Here is a 19,850-nt window from a genome sequence, read left to right on the forward strand (position 1 = left end):
ACGGGCTCGCAACAATTATGCAACTGTGTCAGACGCAAAAGCGGGTGGGGCTACGCACTGCGCGCGCACGTGTGTGTGCGCGGGTGACCACGTTTTTTACAACCAAGTGGCTCCGCAATAGAGAAACTTTTCAACTGGATCGGAAAAGTTCGGATTTACTCTCGTCAGCCTCTGGTGTGTTTGTAGAGAACGATCGCTTCAATATTCTCAGATGTTCACGCTCAATTTATACAAAGTAAGTAAGTTCCGTCGGTTTACTACGACTGCATGTGCACGCAAATGATCCATACATCGCACTGCGTTAGACTGCTTAAAACTTCATGTCCGCGAGCATATCACCGCAAATCGGTTCAATTTTAACCCAGATTCACTGGTATTTGACCAAGAATGATTATTAGAATCCAACCCGTACACGTCCACTCCAGATAACCCTGACGGACTTGTTATTTCTCTTAACAACATTGCAATCCGCCTATGCAGCAGCTATAACCGGGGTAGGGGGGGGTCCTTCCACACATCATTAAATCGACCACAAAAAAGTGAGCGGACGCTGCATTTGTTTCGCATCGCTTACGTTGCACTTCTGCACAGCTCTCAGTTCATGAAGTGTATTCGATCTTTTGAATGGTGCAAACTTAGTCGCTGGGTAGTTAGCCAAAAGTTCATGTAAGGAATGACAGCATCAGGGGAAACGTGTTTAAACTTTAAAAAATATGCATGTTGGAAGTAATAACCATATACCTATATGTATATTTTTTCTTTTTTTTTTGAGGAGTGCGGGCTAGCATTCCAGAAAGTGTGACATCAGCAATGTGATTGGATGCTGTGCAGGGTGGGCCATGCTGACAATTAAAAAAAAACCACACACACAGGAAAACTAAGACAATTAATAATGCTACTTTGCAAGACAATACATTGAGATGAGTTCGCTTTTTCAGGGCGGATGGATAAATTGCAACCGTACACGGAATTGTCAAAACAGGAGAAAGACGAAAAGGCTGTTTTTGAGGTGGAAATGGTAAACAAACAAAAAAATGCATTTCACGTAAAAATTCGACTCAGTGTATTCAGAGAAATTGAAGTAAATTCTTTCTTTTTATTATTATTATTATTAGTAGTAGTAGTAGTAGTAGTAGTAGTAGTAGTAGTAGTAGTAGTAGTAGTAATATTATTCTGACTGTAAAGTGTCCTTGAGAGTTTTGAAAGGCGCTTATAAATGAAATGTATTATTAGTAGTAGTAGTATAAGCATTGATGAGAAGGTTTCTTCAGCCGTCATCTGTACAAAAGTGAAGGTTTCGGACGTTTCGCCTCCTATCCAAGAGGCTTCGTCAGCGAACTAAAGTCTGACTGGTCGTATCGGCCCCATTTATATATCCCTAATGTCCAGACCTGGTGGCGCCGGACACAGCTATGATAGGTCCCTACTCTCAGGTTGGGGGAGGCGCGGGACCCCCCCCTGTGGCCTCACTGATTGTTCCTACATTCCTGACTAACGATTGGCCTATTACACCCACTCCCCCCGGTATCACCTCATCAGCATAACGACCCTCATCAGCATTGCGAAAGTTGCCTAACCTGTTTTGCCTGAGCAGGCTATTGTATGAACGATCCAAATTGAACCGGTTTAATGAAGGATTTTGTTGTTTTATAAGAATCGCCTCTTTTACCCCCCTTTCAAACCATCTATGTTCTTTCGCTAAGATTTTAACCTCATTGTCGTCAAATGAGTGGTTAGTAGCTTTTAGGTGCAAATGTACTGCCGATTGAGGCCCACTAGTATTATCCCTGCGATGTTGATAAAGTCTTTTTTTGAGAATTTGTTGAGTCTCCCCAATGTACTGCTCTTTACAATTTTCATTCTTACAATGTATGGAATAAACTACATTACTTTGTTTTTCATTTGGTAGCCTATCTTTTGGATGCACTAATTTTTGCCTTAACGTGTTTATCGGTTTGAAATAAGTAGGAATTTTATGTTGCCAAAGGACTCTTTGTAATTTTTCAGAAACTCCTGCAACTTAGAAAAGGCCACCTTTAAATTAGCTGATTTAAAGAACCACCTCAGATTCAATCTTAGATGTAGACAGAGCCGGTTAATTCCTAAATGCTTGAAGCAAGCACCCCTGGAACCCGGATACTTAGCCGATAAAATGCAACAAAATTATACCAGGAAAATTCTAAATTTGCGAATTAGGAGACTTAACATAGAGATAAAAAACAAACAGTCAGAAATAGAAACTTATTATCAGCGATTACAAACTAATCTTACCCACAAAATCTATCAGGAAGTGTGTGAATTTACTAAATCCGGTTATATGAGGCACCACAGCAAAACCAAAGAGAGACAAAAGGGTAAATTTCAAAAATTACTTTTACTGAAACAATCTCAGCTACTGGTAAACACGCGTAAAATTAGGTATGAACAGTTTGCAAGGGAGAATTGGATCAAAAATTTGTCAGACAGAGATCTCTCAGAGACAGAAAAGGCGGTACTTACCAAAGGTTTAAATTTCTCAGTGACTCCTAAAACTATACCTACAATAGATTATATCACAGCTACTGAATCGGCTATTAAAAATAACAAACTTTCGTATGCAGAGGCAGATGATCTACGCATTAAAATATCAGCTCTTCTCAGTAGTGCCAAACTTCCTCCGTCCAACATAACATTAGAAGAGAGAAAGGCGTTAACTACTCTACAAAAAGACAAAAATATTACTATTTTGCCAGCAGACAAGGGCAGATGCACAGTGCTGCTCAACACATTGGATTATGAAGACAAAATAAATAGGTTAATCAGTGATTCTAACACGTATGAGCAACTAAAAAGGGACCCTTCCAATAGATACAAGAAAGAAATGATTGACTGTCTCCAAAAGCTAGAGAAAGGAAAACATATAGACAAACAGATGTATTTTAGATTATACCCGGGAGAGGCCACGCCATGTATCTATGGCCTGCCAAAAATACATAAAGAAGGGTTCCCCCTCCGACCCATTGTTTGTAGCATTGACTCCTCTACATACAATGTAGCCAATATTTAAAAACTATTTTAGCTCCGTTGGTTGGTAACACAGAATACCACGTAGAGAACACCACAGGGTTTGTAGAGAGGATCAAAGACCTCATATTGGAACCTGAGGAAACTTTGGCATCATACGATGTGACTTCTCTCTTTACATCTGTCCCAACCCCAGCAGCAGTCTCAGTGGTGAGGACGAGGCTGCTGGCGGATGTTTCTCTGCATGAAAGAACCAAACTGAAACCGGATCACATCTGCCAATTATTAGAAATCTGCCTTAATACTACGTATTTTCAATTTCGGAAAAATTTTATAAACAAATCCATGGTTGTGCTATGGGCTCACCAGTTTCACCCATAGTGGCTAATCTTTACATGGAAGAGATGGAGAAACAGGCCCTCACATCCTTCCCAGGAACAAAACCTAGACACTGGTTTAGATATGTGGACGATACTTTTGTCATAATTAAGAAACAAGAAATTCAATCCTTCACAGATCATCTCAACTCTGTAGACTTCAACATTAAATTTACTCGTGAGGACATTCAAGAGAACCAACTAGCCTTCTTGGATTGTAAAGTAATTATAAAAGAGGACAGAGCGCTAAAAACAGAAGTCTTTAGGAAGGCTACGCACACTGACCAATACTTACTTTTTGACTCTAACCACCCTTTACAACATAAACTAGGAGTTATCAGAACCCTCCAGCATAGGGCTAAACTAATACCAACTAGCACTGAAGGTAGAGAAAAGGAGTCAAAACATATCAGGAGAGCACTCACTAACTGTGGGTACCCTCAGTGGTCATTCAACAAATGTCAGAAAGAAAGAATAGCGAACGAAACCAATAATTCTCAAGATTCTAAAAGGAGAGGAGTAGCAGTACCGTACATTGCAGGAGTTTCTGAAAAATTACAAAGAGTCCTTTGGCAACATAAAATTCCTACTTATTTCAAACCGATAAACACGTTAAGGCAAAAATTAGTGCATCCAAAAGATAGGCTACCAAATGAAAAACAAAGTAATGTAGTTTATTCCATACATTGTAAGAATGAAAATTGTAAAGAGCAGTACATTGGGGAGACTCAACAAATTCTCAAAAAAAGACTTTATCAACATCGCAGGGATAATACTAGTGGGCCTCAATCGGCAGTACATTTGCACCTAAAAGCTACTAACCACTCATTTGACGACAATGAGGTTAAAATCTTAGCGAAAGAACATAGATGGTTTGAAAGGGGGGTAAAAGAGGCGATTCTTATAAAACAACAAAATCCTTCATTAAACCGGTCTGGTGGTGTGAGGTTCAATTTGGATCGTTCATACAATAGCCTGCTCAGGCAAAACAGGTTAGGCAACTTTCGCAATGCTGATGAGGGTCGTTATGCTGATGAGGTGATACCGGGGGGAGTGGGTGTAATAGGCCAATCGTTAGTCAGGAATGTAGGAACAATCAGTGGGGCCACAGGGGGGGGTCCCGCGCCTCCCCCAACCTGAGAGTAGGGACCTATCATAGCTGTGTCCGGCGCCACCAGGTCTGGACATTAGGGATATATAAATGGGGCCGATACGACCAGTCAGACTTTAGTTCGCTGACGAAGCCTCTTGGATAGGAGGCGAAACGTCCGAAACCTTCACTTTTGTACAGATGACGGCTGAAGAAACCTTCTCATCGATGGACCACTCCTGTACGACTGAGAGCTTACACAGACGTAGTATAAGCATTATTACTATTATTATTTGTGCCCATTGAATATGCAGCCAATCTGGACTTGTTTTATTACCTGCACATGTGCGTAAGGTGAAGGTGGGCCATCATCAAGCTGCACAGGATGCAAGAGTCCAAAATGGTCGACGTCAGCAGCGCTGAGAGGGGTGGGAAGCATCTGGAGTGAAAACAGCAGACATGCAACCAGCATATAAAATGTGTGTACAATAAACATAATAATAAAAAATACAAATATATAATAATTACACCGTATTTTCCAGTGTATAAGGCGCACCCAAAACATTTTCTTCAACAGATAACCCTGCGCCATATATGTGAGGTAAATTTGACCCACAACAGCTCTCGCAATGACAGTCAGCAGCCATTGACCCACCATAGAAGAAGTAGTGCGTCATCCCAGTCTCTACTGTAGTACCTTATAATATGGTGTGCCTTATATTTGGAAAACTTTGATGTATTTATATATTATATTTGGAAAACTTGTTTTCATTCAATGAAGGTGCGCCTTATAGTCCGGTGCGCCTTATACGTATATGGAAAAAGTGTGAAAATACACCATTCTTTGGTGGTGCACCTTATACACCAGAAAATACGATAATAATAATCATCATAATCATAATCATAATAAAGTACAATCAGTACTGACCGCTGTATGTTATCCACAGTTTATTGCAAGTAAACCCTAAATCCTTCCCGCAACCGCTTTATGTTAAACATTTCTATTCTGTCCACTTTTTGGCTGTGTTACAACAGCAGCCGTGGTGTCCGTATTTCATTTATTTCCAGACCGTCTAACTTTAGCTGCCATGAAAGTGGGTCACCAGCGGTTCCGATTGCCGGACAGGGATATATCATCTATGCATATCTTATGCTATCTTGCGTTGGCGGCTTTTCGGGTTTACCGGTGCGCCTTATACACCGGAAGAAAGAGCAAGGCGGACGCTAATTGAACCAGGAGACTGTTTAAAAGCACCGTGCATGATGATCCGCTTTGAACCAAAGCAGATAAACATATTTCAACTCTGCGAAAAGGGTGCTACTGTTCTTTCTGACCCACTGAAATACTTTCCACTGGAACCTTTGTACTGTTTTTAGCGTCATTGAAATTGATCCCGTCAATCCACCTGTAGGTGCCAGTGCTGAAGCCAACTCTCATACTGTACGGCGTCAATGTCAACAGTGGCTTCTCAATGCTCCGTTTTGATTGGCTGTCAAAGAACACACCCTTGTTTTTCACCTGACACACCTCCACAGAAGGCCGCTACTTCTACCATCCACATATTCATTGACGCCACTACTTTGAGCATCATTTGATGACCGGCAAATTATCGGACAACTTGAACCACCTGACAAAAGCGCTTATGACTTGCTGTCAGGAAATTCTTTACATTTGGAACCGCCCGACTCCGCACGATGACCACGCTGCGTTGTGCACGTGACTTCAGCTTGGAATAGCTGAGCCATGTGAGTGAGTCCTTCCGATCCTATTTTGGTCCACATTTAAGTCGCCGCACGCTCCTGTCCAGTGCTCGAACAATAGAGAACAAACGTGTTAATCCCGTTTCTCTGGAGATCCACAGTGCACCGACCGGCAGGAGAAAAATTCAAGTAAGTTACTGTCACCGCTCACATATCGCGAAAGCCATGCAGTTGAGAGTCCTCCGCTGACCCAAATCAATTGATAATAAATAAATAAATACATTAAAATAAATAAATAAATAAAACGAAATAAAATATAAAAGAGTTGAAGAGAGAAATGATCTATTTTTATTTGTGGGTGAAATGTTTCAGGGGTCTTTCTACATTGACTCATCCGTCTTGAATTTAGAATTGCATGGCAGGCCCCATTAAAAATGCTGGAGGCCGTCATTTAACTAATTCACTGTCAGACGTGCAAAAATATGTCCACTCTTGTGGCAGGGTTTTTGTCATTGTCACTCAAATTCCAGGACCCAGAGTATTGAGTTGTAGGACTACATCAAAATTCAATGCAGCATAAAAAAAAAAACCTTTCTTCTTTCATCAGATAAAAAGAGTTAATTCCTAAATTATATGATTCTGAAGTTATATGAGCTTGAAATGAGAATGGCTGTCCAAAATACTGTGCAATACGTACATACGTATTGGTTTATATAGTGCTTTAACAACAGCTGAAACTGGAACGAAGCGCTAACATGGAAAAAAAGGGAAATACGGCCACCTTGTGGAAGATAAAAAACATTGTTAGAGGCCATGGCCAGCGCTTCATCGGCACCCAAACAAGAAAAAACAAAACCCAAACAAATTTTGGAATGGCGCTCTCCGTCATATTTTCAATTCCCGAATACATTTGTGAATGGCACTGAATGAGTTAATAAGTTTCCATATATGCTTCTTAATATTCTACAAACAGACGTCTTTTAACTTGGCACTCAGTTGCCTAAACTTAATCGCTGACAGGGTGTGTGTGTGTGTGTGGGGGAGGGGTTATGCGGTCCACAACGACACCGTTGATTTATGGTTTCTGTATGTGATTCTGTAAGCACACGATCAGCACAACTATTTTTACGTACTGCTTCTTTTTATGAACTCGACAGGAGGCACTTTGTTTACTGGATCTCTACCAGGGCAGGCTTTTTTATTGGTTTAATAAATTGTTCTAAATATTTGCATATTTTCCAACAAGTACGTGTTGACGCATTGTGAAAACTGTGATTTTTGACATTGATTTACCTCTTATCACAATTTTGTGTCCAAACGGATTCAGAACTAGTGTCACAAAACATGTCCGCCATTTCAAATTGGGCAAGAGGAAACTGAGCCAGGTCAGAGGACGGTTACCAGCCTGACAAAGTTCTTTTCAGCTAGGAACTGTCGGAAGTGCAGTCGTCATGTGAGCGGACACGTTGTTCTGTGGAGGCACACAACTTTCGCTTCTTCCAGTGCACTGAACCGAGCAAACGCAACGGGCCATATTGAAGTGGCATACGATTGCCAGGTCGGCTGTAATTCCAACAAGTGACACGGGAATGCTTCAGAGCAACTTCTAAGAAGCTGTATTTTAAAGTCTCTCGTCCGCTTCATGTATAATTTATCACTTGGAACATCTGTGGCGTCTCTGAAAGGAGCGCGAACCTCGTGTTACCCTCAAGAGGAAATTTCAATGGGGTGTGACATGACTCTTATCACATCGCATGACCTTTCAAAGTTTGCATCGCCAATTCGGTGAGTTATGGTAAGGCGCCATCATCTGCATGATCGCATTATCATGCGCCAGCTTTCTTTTCTTGGATTCCTCCTCAATCGCAGTCCCACATTGGTTCGCCCAATCTCCTCCCTTTGTATGAACTGAACGCGAAGGAATGTAGACAAGATGTTGGACTGTTTGTTATCATACGCAGAGTATTTTTCCACCAACAGCTGTGGAGTAATGCGTCGTACATTGGTTTGGGATTTACAGTGCAGCATTTTGGAAATTGCAAAGTGTCAAAAGACAAATAATAATTTGTGTTTGTGGTTGATCTCCAATTGATTTACCATAAAAAAGTGGAACATTGTGTTCCAAAAAAAAATTAACAAGGACTTCATATTTCAAGCAAAATAGTGGGCAAGATAACGGCTAGCAGTTTAGCAGCTAACATTAGCCACCAATTTGTTTGTCTTGGTCGGATATCTTCCGTTTCACTTAGTGACAGTCAACACTCGGCTCAATGTTACATCTTTTCGGCTGACATGGGACAAAAATACTCTGGAATTTTGGACAGGACATTGTGACACGCCTAAGTCTTACTTGCTTTGAACTTAGTCCGCTCACTTCTTGCTAACTTGCATCGTATGACAGAGCTTTTTGGCAACTGTTGGGGCCCATTTTCCTGAAAACTGGACGGTGTTTTTCCAAACTGTTGCGTGATTTTAATGTTGCGGAACATTGATCAGGATTGTCCATGTTCATGAGGAGAAAATTCTGTTTTGCTTGTCTATGAAGAGGCGACGCCAAAACCATTGCGGTACTTGTCATGACTTGTGAATCTTTGGGACAATCGGTCTCTTGGTGGGGATTTGGTCCAACGCCTACGAATTGCGTTATGTAACACGTGTCAACAACACATCCAGCAATAAAATGGATGATCCCAATAGAGTTTTTTTACTTTTTGGACACTGTTCAGAAATGGTGGATTTCAGGAAGAGTTATGTAACACAGGAAACGGCTCGACCTAAGTTATCCAGGATGCCCATAGTGTAGATCTGATTGCAAGCGTGGACGCTAAAAGCGTTCCCACAGCAATGTGCCTCTCTGCCAGTGGACCGAGCTGTATATAAATGTACGCTTCAACCCTGTGCTCATTTCCACCAGCAGCAGTGACCCTAGCATCACATTTATGGTAAATCTTCCCCCTTCCTCCTTCAAAAGGTGTGTGCCGCTTCTCCCCTGTGACCCCTAAATCGAGGTCAACCGTCTCCACCTCGCTGGCCTTCCCTTCCTCATCATCGGATCAATGGGGCTGGACACGCTTTTGAGATTTGGGAAGCAGTTGCTAAGGGTCAAGGTGGTGGATTGTAACGTGGAGGATTCCCGTCTGTCGAGATGCCTCAACACTTTAGACCTGGTGGCGCTGGGAGTGGGAAGCACGCTAGGAGCCGGCGTTTACGTGCTCGCCGGCGCCGTTGCGCGGGAGAACTCAGGTAATTGCCGTCCGCGATTTAAAACTCCGGTGGTTATGCTGTTTAAATACAAGCTTTGCCATGTGCCTTTTAGGTCCCGCCATAGTGCTGTCATTTCTGATAGCGGCTTTAGCATCAGTGCTAGCGGGCTTGTGCTACGCTGAATTTGGAGCTCGTGTTCCCAAGACAGGCTCAGCATATTTGTACTCTTATGTGACTGTTGGTGAACTCTGGGCCTTCATAACCGGATGGAACCTCATACTCGCCTATATTATCGGTAAGCCCGCATTCCCGACTGTCATAACTTCCTTGACTAGTTGAAACGTTACCTCTCCTTTGCTCACATAATGTGACAAAAGGGATAATCTGATCTGACAGAAAAATACACTGAACATTTTGAGTGAGCCATCTGAATGCAGATCCAAGTGTCTTTCAAACGGATCTTCTTATGGTTTTGACAAAAACAACAAGTCTCAATGAATCTTCCTGCCACGCTTCCAGGGACTGCTAGCGTGGCTAGAGCATGGAGCGCGACCTTTGATGAGTTGATAGGGAAACAGATCGAGGGGTTCTGCAGAGGGTACATGCAAATGAATGCACCAGGAGTACTGGCAGAATACCCGGACTTGTTTGCAGTTGTAATTATCATCATCCTCACAGGTACAAATAATAATAATAATCTTTGTATGTAATAACACTTACACCCTTCCATCCCAATGCTGACCATCCATTTTTATTTTTGTTTTAAAACTTTCAAGGTCTGCTAGCGTTTGGAGTGAAAGAGTCCGCATTGGTCAACAAGGTTTTTACTTGTATCAACATGCTAGTCCTGTGTTTCATGGTGATCTCTGGCCTGGTCAAAGGTACAATGAAGAACTGGTACCTCAACCCTGATGAAATCCTGAATGCCAGCAATAGCAGTAACTCCACTCTGAAGTAAGGACATGCTGACACACACCCCACGCTCACGGTTGCCGTGACAAGAATGAGGCAAAGTACCTCCAATTTTCCTAGTGGATCAATTCGCAATCATTGTGTCAAGTCCAATTTTTGGACAACCGACATGACTTTTTTGTTTCCTAACTGACATCAGAAAAACGTTTTATAGCATCTAAAGTACCCAAAACACGCAGTATATTTTTAGTCAAATGCAAAACACCAATAAAAATGACTTAAAGTGTCTAAAAATGACTTCAATTTGAAACCGGAAGTGGCCCGTTTGAGAAGGTCCCGCCCCCTTGTTCGTTGTGTCACGCCAAGACGTCTTGCCTTGCTCGAGAATCAAAACAATGGCTTCAGATTCTGAGAATATGCTTTCTTGTTACTCATCCAGTTATGAATATGATTCAAATAGTTCTGAAGAGTAAAGCATACATGTTTGCAATCGATTAAAGAACGTATTCCCTGTCATTTTGAGGTATCTGGGGGGGGGGGGATGTAGCACCCAAAAGAGGCGACAAAGCTCTGTGGAAACAGGCTGATTATTTCCTTAGAATTTTTGTCAGCCAATATCAAATAGATGCTCGGTGCAACACACAACGATTCACCATTGTGTTATTTATGTGTTTTCCGTCTAATTTCGCCATCAACACGGATCAACACGAAGTTTTCAGACCAAACAAAGTACCGCAAAATGCATTGACGTGATGAAAGGACTGCTACAATGTGTCCTTTCTCGGTCAGGGGCGTTCCTTCAGTGATGTGCGTGAGGACTCGTCACCAACTCAAAAACAAGACTTCCGGAATATTCAGCGCGAGTCTTAAAACGTAAAATAGAGCTATATGCGGTGGAATTTTTGTAAAATACGCTCAGTAGAAGTCATTTGAAGCGATTTTACAAATTATGGACACAACTTGTCCGGAGGCGTCAGTTGTCCTTTAAGCAATACCACAAACCCGATCGCAGCACACGACGCAGGTACTGGTTCAGTCTGGAGACCGCCATCTCACTAATGCAGTCTATCTATAGCACATTTCATAATCATACTTATTGGACTTATGTAACATGGTCCGATCAATGTACACCAAGCATCTGGACTGTTATGCCAAGAGTCTGTGCGTCCACCTGCGTCAGGCCTCACATTGTACGGCCAAAACTGCCACATGGCTTATTACCATTACATCAGGATTGGAGTGGAAAATGTTGCGAATGTTGACTTTTTCCATTATTTAGATAAAGTTATTTCTTAACTTTATCTGTGAACTTATTTAAAAATATCTCAGCTGTCTTGTTCATGATTAAAGTTATTTCTTTTCCTTACTGTGTCTAGTTTTACAGATGTTTTACCAACCAGAGAGGAGTTAGGAGCTGGTGGCTTCATGCCATTTGGTTTCACAGGCGTCCTGTCTGGAGCCGCGACCTGTTTTTACGCATTTGTTGGGTTCGACTGCATAGCAACCACAGGTCAGTGTGGACTTGGCTGGCCTTCGACTCGTCCTCTAATTTCTGCATGCCAAATATCAGCCAGTGGACATACTTTTGGGGGAGTGAAACTAGATCTGGGCCAGAGAACATGTCTCCAAAGCTTGTCCAAACATTTTGCGCCGTTACATAAGCAGGGCAAAGACAAACGTTCAAGTTTTAGAGTGCTTGGCCCGGCGCAGAGTGTGACGGCGGGACCAAGAACCGCTCGGACAATTTTCCTTTTATGTACTGTGTTTGTAATTTGTTCACTCTATAAAAGACCTGTAAAAGCTTCCTCTCAACCTTCGATGTTCTGAATTCTCACAGCTTCCGTGACGCTAACCCCGAGCAATTGAATTGTGTTTAGGACGGTGCGTCCGTCACAGACATGACAGAAAGACTTTAGTGTCTGTGTAATCTGGGTCAGTCAGTGGCTTTGTCCTGTACAAAACAGCAAAAAGGATTCAGACGGTTATGTTAACTTTTTTTTGGTATGTTAACAGACAGAAGGAAATCAGAATAAACCCAGATTTCTTTCAGAGCAATCAAATAAGTAAATTGTGCTGAAACCAGTATAATTTCAACATCTACAAACATACTTTAGTGCAACATTTTTGTTCGGTGCGCCATGAGATTTTTCCTTCTGTGAAATATGCGCCTTGGCTAAGTAAAAATTGGCCATGGATGAGGAAAGATTCAAGTGTAGAAAGAGCACACAAGGTGAGCCTTGTGCCTTGGTTGCCTTGGTCTCGAGTGGATAAATACGAAAAGGCACCACGAAGATTGCAAGTGTACCGAACCTTTTTTCTTTGTAAACAATATCCCAATAGGAGAAGAGGCAAAGAACCCGCAACGAGCCATTCCCATCGGCATTGTGTCGTCGCTGCTCATCTGCTTTGTGGCCTACTTCTGTGTTTCTGGCGCCCTCACGCTCATGATGCCGTACTACCTGCTCGACAGTAACAGCCCCCTGCCTGTCGCCTTTAAGTATGTGGGCTGGGATGGAGCCAAATACGCGGTGGCTGTCGGCTCACTTTGTGCACTGTCCACGAGGTAAGGTCTTCTCTGACTGCGCATCGATGTGCTTGTGGTCCGCTGGTCTATTTGTGAATGTGTATTTTTAAAGTCTTGGCTTGCTCGGTTTTATTTCATCGGACTGCGTGAGCGGATATGGGATCACCAAAGGTTACTGAAAGCCACATCTTTTCCAAAAATCTTCCATTGTTAACTCATTCACTGCCAATCCCGAATTTATTCCGGAATTGAAAATACCACTTGGAGCACCATTCACGAATTTGTTCGGGTTTTGTTTTTTCTTGTTTAGTGCCGATAAAGTGCTAGCCGTGGCCTCTGGCAATGTTTTTAATGTCCACAAGGGGCAGCATTTCCCTTTTTCCCAGTGTCTTCTGTTGTTAAAGCGCTATATAAACCGATATGTATGTATTGAATTGTATTTTGGACAACCACCCTCATTTCAAGCTCATATAACTCCAGACCCATATCATTTAGGAATTAACTTTTTTTCTGATAAAAAGAGAATCTATGGTTTCTAACGCTGTATTGAATGTTTATGTAGTCCTAAAACTCAATATTCTGTGGGTCCTGGAATGAAAGTGACAATGACAAAACCCTGGCACTGGAGTGGACACATTTTTGCAAGATGGCAGTGAATGAGTTCATTCCGAATGACTGATGAAATGGCGCTATTTGTGAAAACTATCTGAATTTTGTTTGACTTCTTGGGGGATTGTTATTTGGTAACTGGTAGCTGATCTAAACCTTCCAAGCGAATGGAAAACCGGTTATTCAGAGGGATAGATGAATAGATCCAGTTTTACCATATTTTCCGCACTATAAGGCGCACCAGATTATAAGGCGCACCTTCAATGAATGACATTATAAAACGTTTTCCAAGTTTAAGGCACACCACATTATAAGGTGCTACAGTAGTATTTTACTGAATTCTGTAGTCACTACAGTTCTTTTTCTGATACATTTATTTTTGTACATGTGATACTTTGATGTTGGAGATGGCAAATTTCCCCATTGTGGGACTAATAACTTTTTTTCCTTATCTAGGTCAGTCAAACTTTATTTAATAGGCTACAAATCAGCTTTTTGTCAACGGTTGCGGCTCAATATTATTTCACATATATGTGCACCCAATTATGAGGCGCAGGGTCGTCTTTTGAAGAAAATGAAGGCTTTTGGGTGCTTCCTGATAGTGCGTAAAATATAGTAATTGCATGCCAGTCATTCTCACCGCATGCTTAAAACTGTACGAATTCCATTATTGTTATGTGACTATGAATGCTTTGTTATATTTGTTGACTGGTTGAGCTCATGCCTCATGACGACGGGCTGCTTTTCAACTTCATGACCAAGATCAGCTCGCGCAGCAAAACCCCGCTAACTGCAACCCTCACCTCTGACATAGTGGCAGGTGAGACACTAACACGCATGTTTACGGAAGGGTAGTCGTGGTTTCTGAGTCGTCCTTTTTCATGCTGCGGAGCTTGAAAAGTGGGTTTAACCCTTTTGGGGTTTTTTTTTGAGAGGGGTGAGAGAAATAACCCTGGCAGAAATAAGTACTGGTCCCTCAGCATGCAAAAGGAACAGCCGGTTTTACCTCCCGCTACCTTCGATGGCAAGAATGCATCTGTCCACCTGCATTCGTTTCATATTGACTAAATATTTCCCTCCTCCGTCTACTGACCTTTCCCAATCCCCGCCACCCACACCCCCCATGCCCTGTTTTCATACCTCTCATTGCATTCTGTTATATGTACACCCGTGCCACCCCCAGTCTGTTGGGTTCCATGTTCCCCCTGCCTCGTATCATCTTTGCCATGGCACGAGATGGCCTGCTCTTCTCGTTCCTGGCCCACGTCAGCGAGAGGAAATCCCCCATCACATCCACCATGACTGCTGGGGTTCTGTCTGGTAAGATAAATAGTGGACACAAAGATGTCTGCATGTGTTGTTTGGGAGTTTGCAGAATGATGACCCAGATTTTAAAATATGCGTCGACGGTAGCAGAACATTAGCCATTCAGTTATTAGATTAGAGTCTCTGTTATGACACACTTTTTGGCCATTTTATTAGCACAGATAAAATTAGTTTCATCATAAACGTTGATCTGATGTTAACACATTCACTGCCATTCAAAAATTTATTCAGGAATTGAAAATATGACATAGAATTCCTGAATAACAACAAGTTAAAGCCCTATATAAACCAATATGTATGTATCGCCTTGTATTTTGGACAGCCGCCCTCATTTAAAGCTCAGATAACTCCAAACCCATATAATTTAGGAATTAATGCTGTTTTTTCTGGTTAAGGAAGAGAGTCTAAGGTTTCTAACGCTGTATTGAATGTTTATGTAGTCCTACAACTCAATATTCTGTGGGTCCTGGAATATGAGTTCAATGACAAAAACCCTGGAACTGTAGTGGACACATTTTTGCACATCCTCTGGCAGTGAATGAGTTAAAGAAGCTCATATTAGTGCATTGTATGATTCAAATTATAAATTTGTCTGTCTTTGTCGCAAAATTTCGGACGATTGACACTTGTTTCCCCCCTTTCAAGCTATCATGGCCTTTCTGTTTGACCTGAAAGATCTGGTGGATCTGATGTCCATCGGAACATTGCTGGCCTATACATTAGTGGCCGCCTGCGTCTTGGTACTAAGGTGAGCGCAGCATTGTCAGAATGGTTCACGCAAGAAGAGTATAACAAAAGGTGCTTATTTCAGTCATTTCGGCAACATTTGTCACATAAGCGGGACGTAGTTGACTGTCAAAGTCATTCTCGCTTATCTTGCCCTCGTGTGATGAGCAGAAGTAACAAGTAATAAAACCAATCTTTGCGGTCGTCACCCTGACGCTGCCTCGTCTGCTCTCAAACAACCATTGAAATTGAGCCCCGCATCCACACTGAATGTAATTTCACACCTCATTGTCTTTTATACCACAGCTCAGATTACAACTGACTTGAACTGCGTGTGCCCACATTATGATTGACAGTGCTCATATGAAGGCTTATGACCTGCTTACGTTGCAGCGCGACGGTGTATTGCTACGCGTGCGCCGATTCTTGCGGCTAATACCAATTTGGATTTGACTTGGTGCTGCCTGTTTGATTGCCAGGTACCAACCCGAGCAGCCCAGTGCGATGTATCAGATGGCCAATATGCAGGAGGAGATGGAGCCGAGCGATGGCAGTATGGGCATGCTACCCGGCGTGGAGGAGAGGTTCTGCTTAGAGAGGCTCTTCTTCCCCGACAACCCCAATCCGACCTCCCTTTCGGGCTTCACGGTCAACGTCTGTGCCTCGATTATGGGTATGCTTGTGCCCCTGACCTACTTTCATACTAACTATAGGTGGCAACATTTAGCAGCTGGAACATGATGATTGAGTGGGCAGGCACCATTGAAACGTCATGGGATTTCTTATAGGCAAGATATTTTGTACAGCCGCCCCAATTTCAAACTCAGTTAAACCCACACCCATACAACTTAGGAATTAACTATTTTTTTCTGATGAAAGAAGAAGCTCTAAGATATCTTACACTGAATTGAATATTTATGTAGTCCTAAAACTCAATATTCTGTGGGTCCTGCAATTTGAGTGAAAATGACAAAAACCCTGGCACTGGAGTGGACACATTTTTGCGCATTGAAAGAGTGAATAGTAACGATTAAAACACCCATACACACACGCGCACACACACACGCGCACACATGCACACACACACACGCACACCCGCACACACACACACAGACACAATTAAAATTCTAGACCCCAGTTTGAGAACCACTGTCCAAGGATCTTACACATTATAATTGATAACTGAAAAATATTTTCATCCAAAAATTTCTGAAACAAATCTACATGTCCCCTCGCCTCAAAAAAATAACCCGATCACTTATCTCACACTTATCTCTTGATGGGCATTCACATTTTAGCTGCACTCTTTTATTGCTATGCAGGTCTGCTGATCCTGGTCTTCAGTGCACTGGCAGTCCAAGGAGGTTCAGTTTCTTGGAATATTGCAGTCCTGAGTATTATCTGCATCGCGTGCCTCCTCCTTACTTGTATTGTCTGGAGACAGCCGCAGAGCAAAACCAGCCTCTCTTTCAAGGTTAGTTTTTTTTACTTAGCTGCATATTAGCGCACAGTCGAATGAACCAGATTTCCTGTAAATAAGTTTCTCCTCGATCATCTTTTGCTTCGTAGGTTCCGCTGTTGCCTATTCTTCCGGTGATCAGCATGTTTGTTAACGTCTACCTGATGATGCAGTTGGATAGGGGGACTTGGATACGGTTCTCAATATGGATGGCTTTAGGTAAACATCTTTGGCGATGGGGGTCGGTGTTAGCGTTGGCAAGTACAAAGTCCTGACTGGAGCTCCTTCCCAACACACAAAATATTTTTTATTCTATATATATATTTTAATATTATTTTTTTACTATAATGAACGACTGTGTAAACTCTCAGTCGTACAGGAGTGGTCCATCGATGAGAAGGTTTCTTCAGCCGTCATCTGTACTTTTTGAAGGTGTCGGACGTTTCGCCTCCTATCCAAGAGGCTTCGTCAGCGAACTACTATAATGAACATTTAAAAAGCGATTTATTAATTTTCCAGGCCATCGCTCATTAAAAATTAATACGCGTCGCAGCGTGATTAGAAATCCTCACATTGACTTGTCATCAAGCTAACAAATGCCTCAACTCGCACAGACAGCGTCGCTAACTATACAGTCACCCCGTATCTGTTTTTTTGGCAGGTTTTCTGATCTACTTCTGCTACGGCATCCATCACAGCGTCGAGGCGGCAGGCGCCCGCTCGTCCCCCGACACGGAGATGAATGGCTTCAAGCGCGATCGCGATTCTGTCTCCACCACTCCCGAAAAGGAGGCCTTTCTTAACAACGGCATCGAGGTCAGGGAAGAGGATGACGGAGACTTGTAAGGAGCGTTGTTGGTTGATACACGGCGACCTGGCCTGCCAAAAGTCTTGTCTTGCAATTTGGACAGGATATCTCCCGGCCCTTGAATTAACCGTTAGAGTGGCGTTCACTCAAGTGAATGTTGGAACTCTCACATTAAAACACAGGACTTGTGAGATTGCACGATGAGATTTAAGAATTCAGCTGCCTCATTGCTAAAAGCTTGCTGCTGCCGTGGAACCATTTTTCAAATCCCGGGTGACCATCGTATTTAGTTTGTCACATTACATCTTGAAACGCATTGTCACCAGTGTCTTTTTATTCCCGAATGAAAACACTCACTGCCAGATGTGCAATAATGTGTCCACTGAAGTGCCAGGGTTTTTGTCATTCTCACTCAAATTCCAGGACCCACAAAATATTGTTTTATTACTACATAAACATTAAATGCAGTGTAAGAAACCTTACATTCTCTTATTTCATCGGGGAAAAAAAGAGTTAATTGCTGAGTTATATGGGTCTGGAGTTATATGAGCTTGAATTGAGGGCAGCTGTCCAAATTATAATGCAATATATTCATATTGGTTTATATAGCGCTTTAACAACATCTGAAGCTGGAACAAAGCGCTAACATGGAAAAAAGAGAAATGATGCCCCCTTCAGGAAAAGCAAAAAACATTGCCAGAGGCCATGGCCAGCGCTTAATCGGCACCCAAGCAAGAAAAAACAAAACCCGAAAAAAATTTGGGAATGGCGCTGTACATCATATTGTCAATTCCCGAATAAATTTGCGTTTTATTCTTTGCGTCGAATATTGAAACTACTTTGGCTATACAAGTTATTTTCGACAATCTTATTTTCTTACATCTGTTCTGCCAGTTTTAATGAAAAAAATAAATAACATGAACTTAATACGTAAATAATGGCCGAAAATCCCACCGTCGTCACTACAGTCCAGCCAAACAGAATCCCAGTTGATTATATAATGCCAACACATTCTTTGTGTCGGGAACATGGATGTGTCCAAGAAAAGGACCATCTTGTCACCCCAGTGCATTATAACATGCCTTACCGTGACCGTCAGAGGTGTTGTATTTCTGACTGTGCGACGGTAAAAAGTGATCCTTAGTTATGGAAATGTATTCGTTCTAGAATCGCAGACACTTATGTAAGTGATGTTGTAATGTTTCCCTTCTTCTGGCAGGACACTCGTCATACAAATAGATCACCTGTAATCGCATTGGTGTCACCAGTAGTCATGGTAATTCAGAACAAATTGATAAATTGATGACGAGTGTTGAGATTTATGCAAATGTTTTCACAGTGCTGGCTGCTGTGTCTTTTCACAACAACCACCCAAGTTTATGAAATTGTTTATTGCCAAAGCATCATGTTGAAACAATGCATAGTTTGGATTTTTTTTCTTTACCCTTATTTTATGTTTACAGTAACCCAGTTTGGTTTGATTCTTTACACATCCCCAGCAGCACAGCCTTTTTTCCCCAGTTATGGAAGAATTGGCTCAGATTCAACAAAATATTTTGTTCTCAAGTTTGAACGAATGAATTGTCGTAACCCACGGCTCCATTTATATTCGCCACAACTATTTCGAGGTTGCGCTTCAGGTCTTATTTTTTAGATCAGTTATTTACAGTATGGGCTACGGAGTCATTTCACTATTTACAGAGTATAACTAAAGAACATGTATATATATATATATATATATATATATATTTGTTTGTTTGTTTATATTACTACAAGTAAATTATTTGTAAATGCGGGAGTGGGGTGTTGCTATTTTGGTTAAAATGGGTTTTGTGTTGTACAGTTACCGGTGTTTTATATACCACATTTTGTGGATTATTCATAATCCCAGAATTCACTTGTAATAAAATTCATGCACATATTTGCAGCGGACTATTGCTGAGAGTTGAAAGTGTGTGTGTGTGTGTGTGTGTGTGTGTGTGTGTGTGTGTGTGTGTGTGTGTGTGTGTGTGTGTGTGTGTGTGTGTGTGTGTGTGTGTGTGTGTGTGTGTGTGTGTGTGTGTGTGTGTGTGTGTAACTAAGGCTTTAAATTCTGTTTCTCATCTAATCTT

The 19,850-nt window shown here is 42.0% G+C and overlaps 1 protein-coding gene across 4 annotated transcripts; it reads left to right on the forward strand.

Moving 5' to 3' along the window:
• Positions 1-64: 64 nt before the first annotated feature.
• slc7a1a (solute carrier family 7 member 1a) lies at positions 65-18,168 on the forward strand. Of its 4 annotated transcripts, XM_089016746.1 has the most exons (14): positions 65-235; positions 4,825-4,949; positions 9,143-9,414; positions 9,488-9,670; positions 9,895-10,053; positions 10,152-10,329; positions 11,664-11,797; positions 12,628-12,850; positions 14,604-14,740; positions 15,392-15,494; positions 15,952-16,145; positions 16,795-16,946; positions 17,042-17,150; positions 17,593-18,168. In XM_089016746.1, the coding sequence occupies exons 3-14, from the start codon at positions 9,228-9,230 to the stop codon at positions 17,775-17,777; spliced, it is 1,944 nt and encodes a 647-aa protein (XP_088872872.1). In that variant the 5' UTR covers positions 65-235; positions 4,825-4,949; positions 9,143-9,227; the 3' UTR covers positions 17,778-18,168. The 4 variants fall into 4 exon arrangements, with proteins under 4 accessions (XP_088872872.1, XP_088872870.1, XP_088872873.1 ...); XM_089016744.1 differs by lacking the exon at positions 4,825-4,949; XM_089016747.1 differs by lacking the exons at positions 65-235; positions 4,825-4,949 and adding an exon at positions 6,078-6,216.
• Positions 18,169-19,850: the final 1,682 nt, after the last annotated feature.

Source organism: Hippocampus bargibanti, linkage group LG16 (genome assembly GCF_051943395.1).
Source record: "Hippocampus bargibanti isolate YZ-2025 linkage group LG16, ASM5194339v1, whole genome shotgun sequence".
NCBI lineage: Eukaryota > Metazoa > Chordata > Actinopteri > Syngnathiformes > Syngnathidae > Hippocampus > Hippocampus bargibanti.